This window comes from Pollicipes pollicipes, unplaced genomic scaffold (assembly GCF_011947565.3).
Source record: "Pollicipes pollicipes isolate AB1234 unplaced genomic scaffold, Ppol_2.1 Scaffold_6052;HRSCAF=7182_pilon_pilon_pilon, whole genome shotgun sequence".
NCBI lineage: Eukaryota > Metazoa > Arthropoda > Thecostraca > Pollicipedomorpha > Pollicipedidae > Pollicipes > Pollicipes pollicipes.
In genome coordinates this window covers 10,839,849-10,859,366 of record NW_023596805.1, presented here as the reverse complement: position 1 = coordinate 10,859,366, position 19,518 = coordinate 10,839,849, and the positions used below count along the sequence as shown (strand labels likewise).

Genomic DNA, 19,518 nt, shown 5'->3' with positions numbered 1-19,518 from the left:
CGCGCCAACGTCGCCAGCGATGCTGGCAACCCGGGCCAGCCGCTGTCACCCGGAGGACATTAAAGCCTCGGCGCGGCGTCACGGCTGGCTCGTGCACACGCCGAGCGTCAACAAACATAAGGCGAGGCGCGCGGCGGCTAAAATACCGGCCGATGGCCGACCCGGCCGGAGGCCACGCCAAACTGCATAACCAAGATAGCCGCGCCGGCTGGCGACCGGCTGGCGGCCCGGCCCCGGCGCCAGCCCGGCCCCAGATTGGTACCAGCCGTGAATCAGACGGCGGCGTCGGTGACTGCGGCACCTCTGAAGATCGGTACCAGCTGCGAACCAGACGGCAGCGCCGGTGACTGCAGTACCTCTGAGATGGGGTTCAAACCAGGTCGGCTCGGTTTACCACCGAGCGTCGTCTATCATGCTCTTTGAGACGTCAGTCGTCACAACAAAACTCTCTCCCTGTGTCAGCGCTTGACAACTTCCGTCGCGACACCGGCAACACATTGGCGATGCCCCAATGGCCCACACCACAGGCGCTCACACGATACGACGCGAGGAGGGACCGGTGGAACGACGCCGATGGGGAAGCCCGCTCATAACCGCCGGTATCGATCATCTCCCACCGGACGGCCAGCAGCCGCCCCCGCCGCCTTCGCCGCGGCGCCGGCCGGCGCCCTGGCGACGCTCACGTACCCGCTGCGGCAGGCTCTGGTCGTCAACGTCGACGGGCGGCACCACCGGCCGGTGTCCCATAATGCTGCACATGCTGGAGCGCACCGCTACCCTGCCTCCGTCGGCACGTGATCACCCGAGCGGCGCTGGCCGGCGACTGGCGGCGGCGGCGCGGCGGCGCGCCACGTAACCCCCCGGCCGGACGGCGCACGCCACGCCACGTCAAGCGACAGGCGGCCCCGCACGAGCCGAGCGCGGTCAGGGGAGAGAGGGCAGCTGGGAGCTGAGGCGCAGGGAGGCTCCAGAGCACCAGAGAGGGTTCGGGTGGGAAGGGACGATCCTCAGAGAAAGCCTCTGCATGTTGTGAAATCGAGGACACTATTCAGGGCACAGGAGTCCCTGCAGGGGCAGCGACATGACCATTGGATGGGATGGGACCCAAGCGAAGAGGTGACGATAGGGGACGGTTCATCTCCACTTCTTCTCACCTTCCTCTTATATACCGGGCTTCTCACCCGGTCTTGTATGCCAGAACATTCAAGAACGGAATACGTGGCACTACAGGCTGAGTACGTTGGCATTTAAGAACCACTTACGATATGGCCTTGTGTCAGACTTGAACAACCGGGACTTCAGCAAAGGAGGTCCAAGACAGCAAACTGCGACACTTAAAGATGCGTTGTACCCACAGCTGTATGGTAAGCACGGATTTCCCCACATACAGATCGCTCGCCAGCCCCATCCTACAGCAGATGGTGCCTCGTTCTCGGCCCCGAACATCGGCCCTCCTGACCATATGCCACCGCCACAAGCGTACGGCGCGGGCCTGTGACGTGGCCGCACGGGCTTCCTCGCCTGATGCCGTGAGCTTCGCGTGGGAGATCGCACTTTGCAAAGTCGCCATGGGACTGCAGCCCGTATGGCTCGGCGAGACGAGCCGAGACAAGAGCTGCGCTCCAAGCCGAGCACGACGGCGGCTATCAAACCGGCACTCAAACGGTCGCGGCCTGACTTGCTCAACAAACCGGCGGCCGGCACGACTGCTCTGCTAACAGCACAGATCACGCGAATGATGAAAGATGACGACCACTTGCGCTTGTGTGAACTGACAACCAAGGATTTTTGGCGTGGTGAGCTATGATTTTTCCAGTTGATTAAGTTTCTCCGGTTAAAGCTTGACAAGAACACGTGATCCACGGCGGTATATTGACGTCAGCAAGGCCTGGCAGACATTGATGAACGAGTATGTCCACACGAATCCGTCTCACCGCTTCCAAATAACCGCAGCCTTCCTCAAAATACGACGGTCGCCATGTCCACTTACGACCCAGAACCCGCGAAAAACGGCCACCAAGTTTGATCACTACGACGTTCACATAACTTTTATAAGAACGTACAATATCGGCCAAACGTTCGCCCATCGGAGCCTGCACAAGTTGCCAGCATCGTGTCGACACTGAAAAGCCCGTGTCGCCGGCTGTGCACCGCGCACTCTCCCCAGGCTACTCTCTCAGATCTGACAGCGCCCAAGGGGCGAGAGGAGCGTCGGTGGTCTGAGTCCAGTTCAGGCCCTGACGGGCGCCAGCGACACGTTCAATGCGCGCCTCGGCGCAGCAACAGGGCGATACCCCCACTGTTGGTGTGAACCGATCAAAACAGTCGCTGCCCTCTTCTCTGCCCGATCGGTACACATGGGTTCGAGGCCGCCGCTTCGGTGATCCGGTGCCGGACGCGTTCTATCCCCCGTCCGTGACAGCCGCGCTAAAGATAGGGTCGCCAACTGCGTGCAACGTCCCCCACCCACCCCCACCCCCAGCCGGCGGCGGAGCGCGGGCCCCAGCTGCGTACGGGGGCGGCCGGTCGATATCCCCAGCACAACCGGGGCAGGGTCGGTGGCGGGTGGCGCATCAGGAGAGAGTCGCGTCGTCATCAGCCGGCCAGCATGGCGGCCAGTGACGCACGCAGCCTGAGTGCAGACGACCGGAGAGCCAGCCGAGCCGACCGTCACTGGCGTCGGTCGGAGGCGGCCGACACCGGCGCGCGGCCGGCAGTGGCTCAGAACACGCCCGCCGCAGGTTCACACTCCGACTCGCTCCAGCCGACTGGGGACGCAGCTCCCGAGGGCGCTTCCCCAGCCATCCTCCGCGTCCAGCAGCAGATGTTTTCTTCAGTAATATTTTCAAGCATATTCCCAAACAGATGTTCTCCTCCGTTTCTTCAGAGCAAGCTGCACGCGCTGTCGCTTAATTTTTGGAACGATACACTGATGCCAACCTGGATTTACACCTGTCACGTCTTGATTGGTACCTCGTGACTGCCGCTGGGCGCCGAGCGCGTACGTGACGCAGCAAATCTGGTAGACGGTGACGGGGAACAAGTCACCGTGTTGTTGTTATTCAGCTTCACGGGCCGAATAATAGTCACATGACGCCCACAGTGATCCTTCTGATTTGTCTGCCAATGATATTTTTAGTCAATGATGTTTCTGGGAGTAAACAAAAACACGAGCCTTAAGACCTGCCTCAAGGATTGGTCGACCGCGACAGGTAACATTACTACCTAAGCTCCAGTATCGGTATTTCGTCTAAGGTCCGTCCGGAACTGGCTTAGGAACTGGCCAAGTCTTAACCACCAAGGCGGCCGCGTCAAGCCAGATCGGAATGTCAACAAAATCCAATCACCGCAAAATCCTGACGTCAAATCCAAGACGACGAAAGAAAGCGGCGGGCCATTCCCTCGTCAACTGAAATCGGACCGAGGCGGCTCAAACCGAACCCGACCGTACGACCATTACAACGCCGCGACTCCGGTGCACATGTCCCAGCCGTGCGCCAGATACGTCGCAGGCCGGACCAGCCCGGTGCGCGTGATGCTGCATCGATCGCGGCAACCGCGTGCCGTTTACCGGATGGTACGCTCGACCCCGCCAGACCACCATCACGCCACGATCGCGCCACGCGGTGACGCAGCGGCGCGCCCCGACGGCGCCCCCGACGGCGCCACGGCGGACGGAGCGGTCCGCGTCCGCACAAGAGACAGGAGCCAGCGCGGTCAGAGCCGGCTCCCGCGGGAGCATCCGCTGATCGGGTCCAGCCGAGGTCGGCCCGCCCCGCCAGGATGTAGTACAACAGGGTACGTAGTACCCCCCCCCCCCCCCACACACACACACCCTCGAGCTAACACTTCGCGTCTCACAGTAAGGCCACTGAGGCTTGGATTTGGCGGTAATTCAGGTCAGAGCCGCTGTTAGGACAGCACGTCCGGCGTCACTTTACGTGACAGCCAGCGCGACGGCGGAAGCCGGCATGAATCACGCGCCCCACTTCGCACTCCTCGTTTTTTGGCGTTCCGCGTGGGCGTCATGCCGACACTGTCCGCCGTGCATTCCCGACCGCAGCGCTAGCAGACCAGTGACGTCACAGACAGCACGTGCTGCCGCCCGGGGGCGAAGCGGTGTCGGGACCCAGAGTCCGGATCTGCAGGGGAGGCTCCGGCGGCCGTGACCAGTGGCGGCCCGCTGCGCCACGCGGCGCAGCCGCGAGTTAGTATTTTCAGCGTGGCGTTTCTGGCACGTCACGTGGCCGACCAGGTCAGCAGCATGGCGAGGGCCGGCGTCGCCGGGTGTCACACGGCGTTCGCCGCGGTCACGTGACGCCAAGACGCGCCGCCCGCGGTCCGGCAACATCACGCAGCATCGCGTGGCGGCCCGGTAGCTCAGATAAACGCATGCAGGTCACGTGCGTCGGCGGCGAGCCGGGTCTGGAGGCGTGTCAGCGCCCGGCCCCCGCCTGAAGACCACCGCCGGCAGGCAGCTGACCGGACCCGCCCCCTGACGGGCTCCACCGGTGACGGCTTCGTCAGCCTCGCGTGCTGCCGTGCAGGCTTCTTCGAGCGTCATCGCCGAACAAACCGGTGACGAGTTTCCCGCAACGGTTCCAGGGGTAAACGCGTTTACAAAATCGCAACGGAATCCTCTTAAGAGCGGAATGTTAGTACGCAATATGATGCATGTCTTTGAAACAGTCAACGCACTGGGTTGTTGATACTCAACGCCCAACCTGTCTAATTCAATGATTCTACTATCATTGTAGGTTATCCTTTTCGTCTACGTTGAATTCTTCACGGCAAATCAGTTCCCGAACAATACGAAACATTTACTATTTACTGCGTCCGAGTCAGACACTATACCTAATGCCCAGAGACACATAACATAATTGTATGAATGTATGGCGCACAAAGACGCTCTGGCTAAGAGGAACAGCGGCCGGCTCTGATTGGCCGACATGCGTCACCGGACGCCGTGCGTTGTGCACTGCTCACCACCGAACCTACGCTACACTTCCTTGCAATCGTATTTGCCCACGGCACGCATTGCGCCGTCAGGTCCGCTCCCGCGGGTCGGTCGCTTCCGGCATCCGAGCGGACGTCCGCATACCACTCAACGCTGGTTCGGAGGAACGGCGACTGACGAAGGCACCGTCCATACAAGTCGTTCACGCAATTGAGTACCGTCGCCAATTCGTTACCGAGGAGAACAGACGGATGTTCGATAGTCGCACTGCCATTGGACGGAATCTTCCAACGGCGTACAACGATATTCGTCGGACGGGCTTTTGTACAGCAGGACGCGAGGAACTGAGACTGATTTACGAACAGTTTTGATATTGCGTTGTTTTAGGGCCTTGGATATTACAGGCACTTTGTTGCAAACGCACGTGACAAACAATTTGGCAGCGTTCCCCGTTGGATCATTTTCCGTCCCTTCTTGTTTTCGTTCGACGGCGAAATCTGTTGCCGATTTATTTTGGGACTGCATGACGTCACACCCACGATTGCGCAAGAATGACGTAAGGACACGTTGTCCAGGCAACGCCAGCGCTGTTCGATGAAAATGCGCGTTGTGTGCTGAGTCATCGTACGGAACTACGCAGTTAGCTGCGTCATCCTACAATGGCCCGCGACCATGGAAGCGCGCAGCTATGACGCAGCGTGGTGTGATATATGACGTCATCAGCTGCGTAAGTCCGTAAGAAGTGTGCTGGTGATAATTTTCAGCGGGACCATATTGTTTTCACTTTTCGAGTCAAGAATGACAATTGCATCACAAAGCTTCGACCTTTGTTGTATCACGTGGTGGAGTGGCATAGAATAAGACCTGCAAACCTATGCAAGATTGTCTAGGGTGCCGCGAGCATCCCAGACAAAAGCGGGGACTTCACACAGAATGCAACACCACGGAGTCGGTCTGCTACAGGGATTCCGACCACCCGTAACACCTGAACGGACGGAGCGCTAACCCCGGTCACCATCATGGGGCGACTTTCGCTGTCCTGTTTGCGTATTCATTACGGGACACAAAAACGTCATTAGTGGAAAAAAATATGCTGCAAAATCACTCAATGAGCAGTTTTCTCGCTGGGCCGCTAGGTCCGCGAAAAACGTCACTACTCGTAGGGATTCATGTCTGCCCTATTGTTTATGGGCACTGTACGCCCATTTGTGCGATTACCCTCCCCCCAATTTTGCTTGTAGAAGGCTTGTTTTTACCTTCCAACTCCAAATGTCGTTTTCATTACAGGTTTTTTCCTAGATGCCAGTCTCCCCCATCCAATCCTGATTGTCACCGCCATCTCAGAGTCGTGATCACGCCCACGCACAAGAAATGCGAACAGCCTTTTCGCAATACGTCATCTGTATGCAATAGTTGCGTGGGAGCAGAGTAAGAACACTTTTCTTATTTAGTAGCTTTGCAACACATCTTTGTCAGATGACATTTTTTACATCTTTCGGGATCAATATGCGTCCAGTCCAGCATTCCCCGCCCGTCCCGTCCGCTGGACCGCGGGCGTGACCGGGGTCTGCTGGGGCCGGGCCGGTCCCGTCCGCCGGACCGCGGGCGTGACCGGGGTCAGCTGGGCCCGGCCCGGTCCCGTCCGCTGGACCGCGGGCGTGACCGGGGTCAGCTGGGGCCGGCCCGGTCCGCGCAGCTGTAGTGGCTGGAGCGGCCGCTCGGCCCGGCAGGGAGTCGGGCGCGCCTCACCTCTGCCGCCTGCAGCTCCAGGTCCACCAGAGGCGTGAGCGGGGTCGGCTGGTGCGAGTAGTAGTAGGTGGCGGCGGCGGCCACGGCGGTCAGCGCCACCGCGCCGCTGGCGCCGCCTATCGGCTCCAGGTACTGGTCCATCAGCGCCACTGTGAACACCGGGCACAGTCACACGCTGTGGACACCGAAGTCCGCTCCGCCGCTAGCGCCGCCTACCGGCGTTCTCAGCGCCACCTACGGCGCCCATAAGCGCCACTCTCAAACACGGGGCGGAGGGGGGGGGGGGGGGGGGAGGGGGGTACAGCCTCACGTTCGGTTGCTCACACGCCGGTTACATACTGAACAGCACACACGTCAGTTACATGCTGAACACATCGACCAGGGACCACACCGCACACAAACGGCGGTTTGGCGTCACCCGCGCCAGCCAGCACGCACTAAGCGGTTCGTGCTTCTTCGATCGGCCCGCAGCGGGCAATGCAGTCATACGGGGGGTGCCACGAGCGGACTGACCCACGCACGCGGGCTGAGGTTGTCGGTATAATAGCCGCGTCGTGCGTTGGTGCCAAAACAAGGAAACGCGCCGGCAGAACCCAGCCCGTAAGTATTGATGTGCTTCACCGTGATCATAACACATTTCCAAACGGTAATTCACTTTGATTGTCCCGTACCAAAACATTGCAGGACGTAGGTTGGGAACGGGGCACTACGAAGTTCATCCCCTCTGGTGGAGAGTTTTCCTGGAACCCGAGGCCGGGTCCCACATCACGCGCCGACCTTCGTAACGCTAGAGGCCGTCTACACATGCCTAGCGCAGGTGCCTGCATCAACGCTCCTCCCCATTCCGGAACCTCTGGGCGGCTGGCTCGAGGCCTGAACGAGGACAAACCTCGTTACTAGCGCCATCGATTTCTGCCGTTCGCCGCGAGTTCACTTTCGAAGTCTGATTTGGTTGTGGCGTGCCCGGCTGCGGCCGATCTGTGCTGCGTCGAGGCCGGGTCACATCAGCCCGCCCGCCCCCCCCCCCCCCCCTCCCACGACAGGCGGACCAAATGATTTGGGACGCTCGCTGTAATGAGCGCGGCAGTGGCACGCTTTACGAACGAACGAGATGGATGTGGGGATGAGGGATGGGGGATGGGTGGGGATATGGCGCATCCCAGGGCGCCCCAGGCCCACTTCGCACATGGACATTTGCCGCACTGTCGTCCCACCAAGACTCCCTTCGCCAAGAAGCCAGGACACAAAAGGCCCCACAAAACATACGTAAAGCGGCGCCCTCAAGCCCCGATGAATGAACGATGCAAAACCCAGACAGAGAAACATCCTAAGCCCAGATAGACAGCATTCCTAGCCGGCATCGAGGAACAGTTCTAAGCCCGGGCAGAAGGCGTTCCAAGTCCATGTGGAGGGGCGTCCGCCAGTCCCAGGCGGGCCCACATCCCAAGCTTACACAGAAAGGCGCAAGCCTAGGCGGAGGGATGCCCCAGACTCCAGGAAGGGTGGCACTCATAGTAATGTTAGGGGAGCGGTCCAATGCCCCGACAGAGTGGAGCACAAGCCGCTGAAAATGAACACCCTCAATCCTTTGGGAAGACGGGTCACCCAACCCTGGGTACAAAAGCACCTGCCCTCCTTCCCCCCCCCCCCCCCCCCCAACTAAGCCTAGCAGAGGCGCTCCAGAATTCCTGTAGAGGGTCACCCATAGAACATGAAGCGGAGGAGCGCCGCAGGTCGATACGGAAGTATACGCAAGCCTACAGACGATACATGGGAGTCCATGAGCGTACCTGCAGATCCCCTCCCCCCCCCCCCTCTTCCCCAAGTCCCAGAACAGATGTACTTTTTAACACGCACCCGGGTGGCCGGCTAGATACCTTTCGCTTGGGTGGGGGTCAATTTGAGCCCCCCCTCCCTGAGATCTCGGGAACTAGAGGAGCTAGAGACACCAAACTTACAGGGTATGTTGACCTGTACGTGAACCCACTTAGGTCAAATTTGGGGTTCCTAGGTCATGACCTTCGGGTCAAATAAGGTCAAACAACGTCAAATTTCAGGTTGGTCTCCAAAGTGCCCCCAGAACCTAGCTAACTGTTTCTAAGCAAACGGTCACACGCTCAGTAAAGGTCATTGACCTTATTTCACCTTCTGAAGGTCATGGTGACCAAAATCATACAAGACTGCTCTGAGTTTTGCATTTGAATAAGCGATAGCAATTACGCTAGGCGGTATATCTCTAAAAATAAAATGTTGACCTGGGTCATTTTAGGTCAATGACCTATTATAACCTCTAAGAAGTCCATGGCAGATGTATAATGCGGTTCCTGCCATCAAACAATTAGAAATGAGCACCAAAAACTAACCCCACACAGCAAGCCCTAGAGCAGTAAAACAGGTTGGTTTTGACCTTGGTCTTACCTTCATACCTGACCTTAGATCAACGTTACTTGTTCATTCAATATTGGTGCTGCCTAAGAAAGCATCTCAGAGATGGATGGCTTCGTCTAACACTCCGTTGTTTCATCAGATTGAACGATTCCCTAGAAATTGACTTCGCTGAAACCATGGCCTGAGTTTGACCGGCCATAGGTAACCGACCTTACAAGGCACACCTACATTTTTCTACCAAACGATCCGCTATTGAATTCTCTACAACTATGCAAAATTTGGCGCGGATGCGCCGCCCCGTTCGGAAACCATTCTGGAAAAACCTCCGGGGGGGGGGTCAACTTGGCCCCCTCCACCCGGGCGCGTGTTAATATGCACGGGGGGGGGGGGGGGGGTGCGTACATGTTGAGAGATGAGCATTCCGAGCCTACGAGGCATCGTGACTCAAGGTCTACGCGAATCCACGCTCAGACTTATCTAGGCACCCCAAACACTCGTACAGGTGCGCCCGCAGGTCTGGGTGCAGGAGTGTCCCCGAGCCTACGTGTAGGGGCGCCCTCCAATCCTAGGTGCAGGGGTGCCCCCAACTAAGTGCAGGGGCACTACAAACAAGCAGCAAATCAAATCGACAAGCATACCGAGCCGGCTAGGCCTTTCTGGTGCCTGGGCACACACGGGAAATATCAACACCTAATGAAGGGTCTCGCAATGTCCAAACAACTTGAGGGCGAGGTCAAGTTCAAGGTGAGGCCTGACAGCACTCCGATGAGGGACGCTTGTACATGTCTAGTGATACACACGGATACCACGGCAATGCCTCTGATAAATTGAAGGCGGGTGGAGATGTCCTCCAAAACAACGCAGAAGCATTCCACTTGTATGTGTGTCAAGGGTTCAGTGGAAGTGGATCATTACATCGTGTTTTTAAGTAGTTAGTTCACCTAACTGGACAAGGTCAAGAACGCTCTACGTTATTCGACCAGCAAACAGCGTCGATAAGCAACACCAGAATTCAACACGCAAAACTCCCCGTTCCACTCACGACAGCTGACACAATATTCTTCTAGCTAAGTGCAAGTGCTCAAATTCGATCAAAATGGTCGCACGGTTGAGCAAATCCATTTACAGAAGCCATTGATGTCGTCATCGTTGTCGTGATCACCTGGCGTCAGAAGCTGGGTGCCGGAGACCACGCGGACGCACAAATTATCAGCCGTGCTGAGGATGTCAATCCTGGCGTACCGACATTCCAAAATGTCACATATTCGGGCATACAGCGGGCACTTGCCGTTAGATACCACCGGGCATCCCGGCACGGTATGAGGATATCGCCGTCATAGCAGTCACCAGGTTAGTCTCCGCATTTATGTGCGGAGTATGACACTGCCTTCCCACGGGCGCACCTGTGCAGTGGAGCGACGGGGCGCTCGCCGGACGGGAAGGAGGCTGTTCGACCACACAGGGCGTACCTGTACAGTGGAGTGACGGGACGCTCGCCGGGCGGGAAGGAGGCTGTTCGACCACACAGGGCGTACCTGTACAGTGGAGCGACGGGACGCTCCCGGGTGGGAAGGAGGCTCTTCCACCACACAGGGCGCACCTGTACAGTGGAGCGACGGGACGCTCGCCGGACGGGAAGGAGGCTGTTCCACCACACAGGGCGCACCTGTACAGTGGAGCGACGGGACGCTCGCCGGACGGGAAGGAGGCTCTTCCACCACACACTGACCCCCGTCCACGGCCTCCCACAGGCCGACGCACACCGGAAGGACCGAGAGAACGCGTCGTATCCGTCCTACGCCCCGCCGCAGCGACCGCACTCCGCAGCTGTGGCTGCGTCTGGCCCGCTGACCGGGCGGCTTGCGGTCATCCGTCGCCGCTGACCGGCGCGGCCGGGTGCCGTACCGGCCTGCCCGGTCGACACCGCGACCGCAGCCTAACCGGCTCCGCTGCCGCCGCTGCCGGAGCCGGTCAGACCGCCCGCCCGGGCCGGCGATCGCGCAGACGGGCCGCCGCCGCCCGCCGCCGGCCCACCGAAACACGGCCGGGCGCACGTGCACGACTGGCGGCGCCCCCTGGCGGAGGTTCGCCGGCGACCATCGTCAGGCGGCGTTTACGACGCCGCGGCCAAACCAGGCATGTTAAGTTACATTCCGGGCTCTGACAGATCTGAATGGCGAAGAAACAGATCCGAGCTGAAGCAGTATGCCCTACTTGCCTTAGCATGTCAACTGCTGTTCCGACACGGCCCGCACGATCTGTACGCTTTTCTGCGCACGCTCTATGGCACCGATCCAGCGCTGATGTCCAGCTAGTCCGTGCCCAGTCAGGTAGTCCAGTCGGCTAGTTCGTGGCATGGCAGCGATCCAGTCCTGAACCCCAGTCATTCGGTGCCTACATCGACTGTGAGGGATGCAAACGTCACAGGCTCCCACCGGGACGTGGTCTCTATTTTGGGCACCGACACGTGCAGGTGTATTTGGCGTTGAGCTGCTGCTGTTCCCTTCCGCTTTATGTACTACTGGCAGATACTGAACTTACAATATTGTATGCCCAAGCCAATGGAGTACAGCTAATTTCGATGCAAAAAACGCGGACAAGTACTCAGATAAGTGCTGTTAAGCGCGCCATGCAACTGCCCATGATATTTAATGGGATTTGAAGCCAACAGAAGTAGCCTGATCTCAACATTGCAGAAATGCATTTCAGTGCCTTAGTGAGAAGCTAAAAACTATCAATTACGCCCCGCCCTGACGGGGGAGGGGAGACAAAGCCGCATGATCCCCGCCCCCTTGGCCACGTCACGACCTCTGATCGCTCCGCCGCAGTCACCGGTCGCTGGGGGTCACAGTCGCTGCGAGTTGGCACTCGAGGACCAGGACTACGCCGCCCCACACGCCGAGCGCCAGGCGCGGTGCCGTGATCCGACCACCGTGTCAACCTCTCCGCACTCCTCTGCACACCGGAGTAACACGCGGACACTGGAGAGACGACCGCATGCTGGAGAGACCGGACATGGCAAACACCGACTGTCCACGCCAACTCCTGCGGAAGCTGACAGCCCTTACCGCACTAGCCCCAAGCGGAACGGAGCGGCGTGACCCAGACAGGGGTCGGCAGCCGGCGGCCTTGAGATGCGGCCGGCTTCGCGGCCCTGCGCGCCAGGCGGCGCAGCGTCGGCTGCCAGCCCCGCCTGCCAACTGCCCCGTCAGCAGCAGACCTCGTCGGACGGCGTCTCCGGACCGCGGAGCCGGCCTGCGCCGACACGAGACGGCGGAAAAACGGAGGCCGCGCGGCTTCAAAGCACTGACGTCAACACTCCAGCGGCATGGTCACTGGCGACGGGCTGATGTAGGTCCCGCTGCTTACCGTCACAGCTGCTGAAGCCCACCAGCGCGTCGATCAAGGGTTACGGAGCGCCCTTGAGAAGCGACGGACAGAGCAGAAAGAACGGCACGAATACCGACGCCGCGTGCAGGCGCAAGGAGAAAGGCCAACCTGTTTGCATTGTGTCCGGTATTAGCCGTGATTGTGCACGTTATAGCACGAGGCTCCACCAACGGCGACGGCGGATGCCGCCGGCCCTCATGTCATGCTCAGCAGGCGCCAGCATGACACGGCACCATAGCCCACCGGCGAAAGATCGCCGGCGTGACACGGCGCCATAGCCCACCGGCGAAAGATCGCCGGCGTGACACGGCACCATAGCCCACCGGCGAAAGATCGCCGGCGTGACACGGCGCCATAGCCCACCGGCGAAAGATCGCCGGTGTGACACGGCGCCATAACCCACCGACGAAAGATCGCCGGTGTGACATGGCGCCATAGCCCACCGGCGACAGATCGCCGCCTGGGCGGAACAAAACGCGGCGAGGGCGGCGCCTGACGCGACGCTCCCCTGACCTGGACCCGTCCGGACCGCCCTCGTAAGACCTGTGTCAACGACAACGCGAGGGAGTCGGCGTCTGTCGGGACCCTTGAGACACAGGACACCTGGACCCTGGATCCGAGACCTGGACCTCGAAAGGGTCATGGTCACAGCGCGCCGGACTCGTGTGGCAGGAGCCATGTGCCACGGGGTAGAGGCGGCGCTGGTCTGCCAACTTGGCAGTGTCTTTCCTGCTTACGGGCACCCAGTCTTCTATCTGCGCGGCTAAAAGCTGCCCCAAACCTTCAGACCTTCGCGGACCCACAGCGTGTCTAATCAGGATCTCTAACGACACGTTATCGCCAGGAACGTGAACAAACCCGCAATACCACTGAGGCTCATTCTCATAGGTGCTGTTTTGCATGAACAAAGCACATAAATGAAGTACCATTCATGGCACTGCTGGACTCTATTCACTCCAGTGGAAACTGCCGCAATGGGCATTATTCCACCAGTGTGACGCGTGAGTGCCCTCGTTCTCGTTCCACAGGAAAACTGACAGCACCACAGTCCAAATGCAGGACACTATAAATAGTGGCCTACATTGTGTATCTATATATATATATATATATATATATATATATATATATATATATATATATATAGCGACCACTGCAAACACTAGGAACTATCAGCCGGCGGCGGCAATCCAAGTCCCGGTGGCACCGGCAGCCACAGTCGCTGGGGCCCATTACCCGACACAGTGTGCCGTGTTGACGGAGTGACCTGTCCGTACTGCCGGTGTCGTCCTGCTGGGAGGCACACCGAGCCCGGTATTGACCCAGCGGGACAGGCGGAGGTGCCGCGGGGCAGCAGGGCGAACGGTGGGCGGGGGGACGTTACTGAAGCCCGTCGGCTGCTCGTCGACGCATGCTTTGACGAAGAGCAGAAATTTGAGGAATGTCCCTTTTCGGAGCGCCAGACCGACCCTGGTTTCTAGGCCCTTTCCCTGGAATAACGGACTAACCTCTATGGTTCCTGCCTATTCTTTTAAGTTTAGGACTTTCTTGGAACCTCTTAAGTGTGTACCCATGAATAGCAGTGTCTTTATTCATCCGACGATACCCAGATTAGGCGCACGGGCCTAGGTCAACCTCTCAACCTAGGTCAGAACTCCCACATGATGGCACATCCGTGGGCACGTAGGAAATGTCGACTAAAAGCTATGAGATGTGACATGCAGCATTAGTTCCACGCTGCTCTTTCGGGTCCACGGCCAATTGTAAAGCCCTTTCAAGGTGTGCCACAGGCACAACTGGGATGTTCCATATGGGTCTTACGGTACACTGAGGTGTCGACCTTTACACACAGAAACACTCCTAACGCTATATGTGTGGGGACAGGGGGAGCTTGCGGGGTGGGGGGGGGGGGGGAGTGGGGATGAGAGCATGTTGTCCATGTTGTATCGTACGTATCGTATTGTATTGTAACTACTTAAATCGTATGTATCGTATGTTCTCGATCATCGTATTTTCACACGTCTACCTGGAATTTTGAATGGTGACCGTTTAGTCACGTGCATATTAACGCGCCATAAACTGTGGGGGGCGGGGCGTACGCCGGAACTTTAAGGGAACGTTCCACATTAGACGATATTGAAGCAAGCATCAGACATGATGAAATGAAGTAACTCGTACCACTTGGTGTACTTTCAAGCGGAAAAACTGCTCTAGACAACGCAATTTCTCTTTTTAGTGCACATGCTTTTCAATACGTCATTGTTAACGTCATTGTTAATTGCGTCATGGAACGTGTAGATGACAGCACTCACGCGTGGGTCTTCAATCTCCCGAGAGATGGCAGTACGGGCTGGAAGTGCTTGCTGAGCCAAATACCGGTATATGCTCGTGTTTTGGCTCTTCCTCGTGAAGCTCTTGCATATTTATCCTTGCGTTTAATAAATTTACTTGCATTTACATACTCGGTTATAGCGCTATTCCTAAGTCATTCCATTACAAGTCTTATTCCCGTAATAACTAGCGAGAATGCACAACTTTTTGTATCGCGTAGCACTAAAAGCCATCCGTGACAATGCCCCACCCCCACTGTCTCGCTTCGCTCTGCATCCTCGCGACACCTCGCTTGTCCGGGACAGACTGCATGCGTCAGCCAGGTTGCAAAACATCGGTTGAGGTCGCACTAACGACCGCTGTATAATATCATGCTCACAAACGCCAGGTGTGGGCGGCTGGACTTAACTGTTTTGCCTTGAGCGCCACGTGGCTAGAGGGATGACGGGATTCAAGTGGTATTAAGGCGCCACAGATGCCTGGGTAACCTGGATAAGTCTGCACATCTTCGCGGGCGTTTAGTTCAGAAACTGAAGGGGTTTAGCTCTTAAACAGGGCAGGACTGCGAACTACACCGCATGACCTTAAAGGTGTTAATTTCAGTTCAAAACACGTGAAAATGCACACCACTCCCTTAAACAAAACAATACACATGACCCATAGTACCTTTGATTTAGAAAAGGGGTCACGTTCCCATTGAGTTATATACCCATTGCACCTTTAGAAGAAAATGGATTAAAGCAGCTGGAAGAAACTTGGGGGAGCGGGGGGGGGGGGGGGCGTGGATGAGTTTAGCCATTTTCACTGCAAAGCTCTTCTCCCCAGATGATTTTGCAAAACTTAATCACTGATTTCAAAATTCCGCCCCGGTCTAGCTTCGACATTCGACGGTCGTCCACTAATTACGTCACAACGTTTTGCTATTTTCAACCCGGTGCCCCAATTTTGCAGATTGCAATGGGTAAAACCCGACTCACCTGGCTCGCTGCGTTAAAAGCAACGTCGGTTTACCCCCCCCCCCCCCCCCCATTAAGCTAGACGTGTAGAGCAAAAACGGGTGTGTTGCTTGTCATGAAGAAAGTGAATGACACCCGGCCCAAAGGATTTATAGCATTTAAGAATGCTAGCATGATTTGCAAACACTACTGAGCGTAAAGTTACGCTGTTCCCTCCCCCTAGCTGAGTATTGGGTACGCAATAGGAAAACTCCATGTGTAACGTAACGTAATCTCATTTCTGAATATTTGGCCCGCCCCTTACTACCAGCCCTGTGCCCATTTTCCGTCAGGTCTGGAATAGTGAACTGGGCCAAGGGCCCCTCCCCACGAATTTTAACTTGGGGAACACCGAGGTTTTAAGATTTTTCCGAAGCAGTATTCATTTGCGTCAGGTTAAGTCATTCCTAACTTGGGGCACTTGCACCTCCCCTACTCCTCTGTGGCGGAGCCCATGGCCATGCCCACGTAGGTTTGGACGCTGCTGCCCCCGCCCCAAACCCGGCTTGGCAATACCTCCACGATACGTGCAAACCTGCTCAGCTGACCTTCCTACAATCGACATGACTTGCACACACCGCAGAACGCCGCGTCAACAGACTCAATGTCGCGAAAGGTAGGAAAACAGCACAGTGAACAGTTACCACAGGCCCAACATAAGTACAGCGCATGCGGCACACAAGTTGCACGACAGACCTCTGTCAAAAATGAACGGCTTTTCCCTGGCAGGCTTTCTCAGCGCCCACCTAGCTGGCGGCAAGAGCTTCTCACACACTGACCTTACGAGAAGCCGGTCCTGGTGGTATTCACGTGTAGACAGCGCTTCGAATCAAGGACCAAACGCCCGCGGGATTGACAGCCTTCCAAACAGTCTATCTCTCCATAGGGTTGCACGCGAGTGTGGACCTTAGCGCGACTCCCGGCAAAATCGATACAGTCAGCTGGTTAGTGGCCCGACGCCCCTGGACCAATCCGAAGCCGGGCTACCATCGATTTGGAGGTGCGTCGTCGACGCGTGACGTCACGACACAGACCACGCCCCTTTCGTTACGACGTAACATTGCGCGCTGCGCGTGGCCTCGACGGTGGTTTTTCTGCCCGGTCGTAGTTTGAACACTTGCACCTGAGCTGGGGTTGTCCCTGCAGATCAGCTGGTAAAGCATAGACGTTTAGAGATGTGCGACAGACATGTGGCTTCGTGCCCTAGAAACGCACGCGTTTGGCTCGTCTTTGACGGTCAACTGAAAACTGGCGCAGCGCCGCGCTAAAACGGGCGCCAGCGCCGCGACAGCGTGGTGCGGTCGTTCCGGGACAATTATCCTCGTGAACTGGAACTGTTCCACTGGGATGGTGGTCTTGGTTCCCGCAACAAATTATGCTTGGTAGGGGACTCTGCCTTCAAAGAAATATTTGTGGTGCGTTTCGTCGCATCTCCAGCAAGCTTGAAGTCATTTAACTTCACTCAGCAAAACGCGACGTCAAAACCATTCCCTAACAGTTAATAGCCAGCTGCCTGCGATCTTCAGCTGTACACTTGCAGACATGATACCAAAAGGACGTCTCAAAGCACTACAGATAGGGGAATGCCTCAGAACCTTTCGAGCATTGTGCTGTAGTGGGTGTAATCGATCCAATTCATTCCAGAAAACGTTGGGATGATGGACCTAAGCAAGTGTTGAAAACACAAGTGGCTCATACCGAACAATGAAAACGCCATTTGGACGTTCTAATGTCGCCAATGCCTGCCACATGTACAGCGAGCTGCAAAAACGGGCTGTAACGAAAGCATAAGGCGCAGTGGGCATACGAACAACCCTTCTTCCACCGGGGGTGGTCCGTGACGTCACGAGAGCACATTTAGAACCCACAACTGTCGCTGCCGCAGGTGTGCAGGACAATTATTGTCATCAAAGAGGCCCAGCGATGGTACACGCGTGCGTCGTGGCGTCGCGTGAGTAGGGGTGAGGGTCTAGGTGTCGACAGGCTCACCACCATGCGGCCGACGGGGAGGCGCCTGTACTGTGTTGAAAAAATCCATCCATGTGTTCAACCGCCATATCTATAGCATTGTACGCAAGCAATGTGTCGTACGCGCACGCCTGCATATAAATTTCGCGTCATTTGTCAATGCGCTGGCTGAGCGCTAACAGTCGCACAATGTTCGACATCGACATTTGGAACGTGCTGAATCTGGCCGCCTGGCCACACCAGCTGCGGCCGACATTCTCCGTCCGTGCTCGCAGGACTACGGTTGGCAATATCGCTTTGTAGTCGTTTACGCCATCCAGAACGGTTAGCTCTACACTCTGACTCCAAAGCGCCACGTTCCTTTTTATGTGACACGCTGAATGAGACGCTCAGACTACAAATGATGAAATTATATTGTTCTGACACCAACATACACAAGGTATTTACTATCATATTCCCAGTTAAATTGTTCCCGCTCTTCCCGCCACCAGGCAAAATAGTGGCTGGGCAGTGGCTGTTGGCTGCAGAGGGATGTGGCATGACGCCTACTTCTACAGGTCATACAACAAATGCAGTTTTTAAGCTTTTGAAAACTCCCCAAGTTCAGTCTTCATTGCTTTACTCCCGCTCCGCGAACTTTTGCCATTCAGTCGGTGATCTCAAAGCCCAACATTCAACAGCGCTTCACCTGAGGGTGCTCACACAAAACTTCGAACCAATGCGCTTTTAACCGCACTATGATTGTGTGGCCACTCGCAATAAGCCACGACGCTTATTGGAAAGCTATATCCACGAATGACTTACTAATCACAGGCTAAAGCGAACTTGAACTGTGTTTTGCCCATGTCATTACACGACATCCTTCTAAAGCACACACGCTCATAATTTCGTGTTGCAAAAATAGGCTCTGCTATCCAAAATGTATTCTTACCAGAACAGCCGCAACCCATCCAACGAAAAATCAGACGCATTGCATTGAATGTCTCAGATAAAATCAAATGAACTCAGCATATCAAACGATTCTCTAAATCTCACACGTGGACGAGAAATTAATAAGTTCAAAGGGCGGTTAGTCAAACTCAACAAATTTCCGACTGAAATATGGCTACTTTTGCGCTGTGCCCTCGGCTGTAGAACCTTCGCTTCGAGACGCTGTGCACACCGCGCTCACGGCAGCGTTTATCATGGCTGTGTTGATCATTAGGCGGGGTGTTTAGGTCACCCAGGATACTGAGTCAGCTGCGGTATCAGTGCCTCATGCTCACCTCCCATCAGGTCCATGTCCAGCCGAGAGCTACAGAGCTATCATCGTGGGAAGACACAACTGACACAGATCAGATGCTACATAGATCGCGAGACTGCGCGACAGCTTGTTTTGGATCCAACTAAAAAAGATGTCGGCAGGTTTTATCCATTCAATATGCTTGATTAAGAAGCTTCAAACGTGTAAAAAGAAGACGCATAGAAGTTATAATAGTGTATAAAAGAGCGAAGTACAAAACAGGGAGAGATCAAGATCAACATTTTTGTAGCGAAGATGCAAGAATAGAGAGAAATGCTATCAACAATGGAGAAGAACCTACCCGATATACCTTCTTGCGAGATAACATCACATCTACAGCACCTTTATCCATGGTTTTACAGCCCTGGTTTGTAAATCTGGACGGCATAAACTGACTTTATTCACCTCATCCATACATGGAGGGGTACGAAAATGTGGCGTCACTTTGGCCTTCAGCCGTA

At 56.3% G+C, this 19,518-nt stretch overlaps 1 protein-coding gene across 1 annotated transcript in view; it reads right to left on the bottom strand.

Annotated features, from left to right (window-relative positions):
* The window catches only part of LOC119104449 (long-chain-fatty-acid--CoA ligase 1-like), a 36,737-nt gene that overhangs the window by 13,955 nt on the left and 3,264 nt on the right, over positions 1-19,518 (bottom strand). Inside the window, 1 exon segment of the mRNA XM_037228149.1 lies at positions 6,707-6,855. Within this exon segment, the coding sequence (XP_037084044.1) occupies positions 6,707-6,855 (149 nt within the window).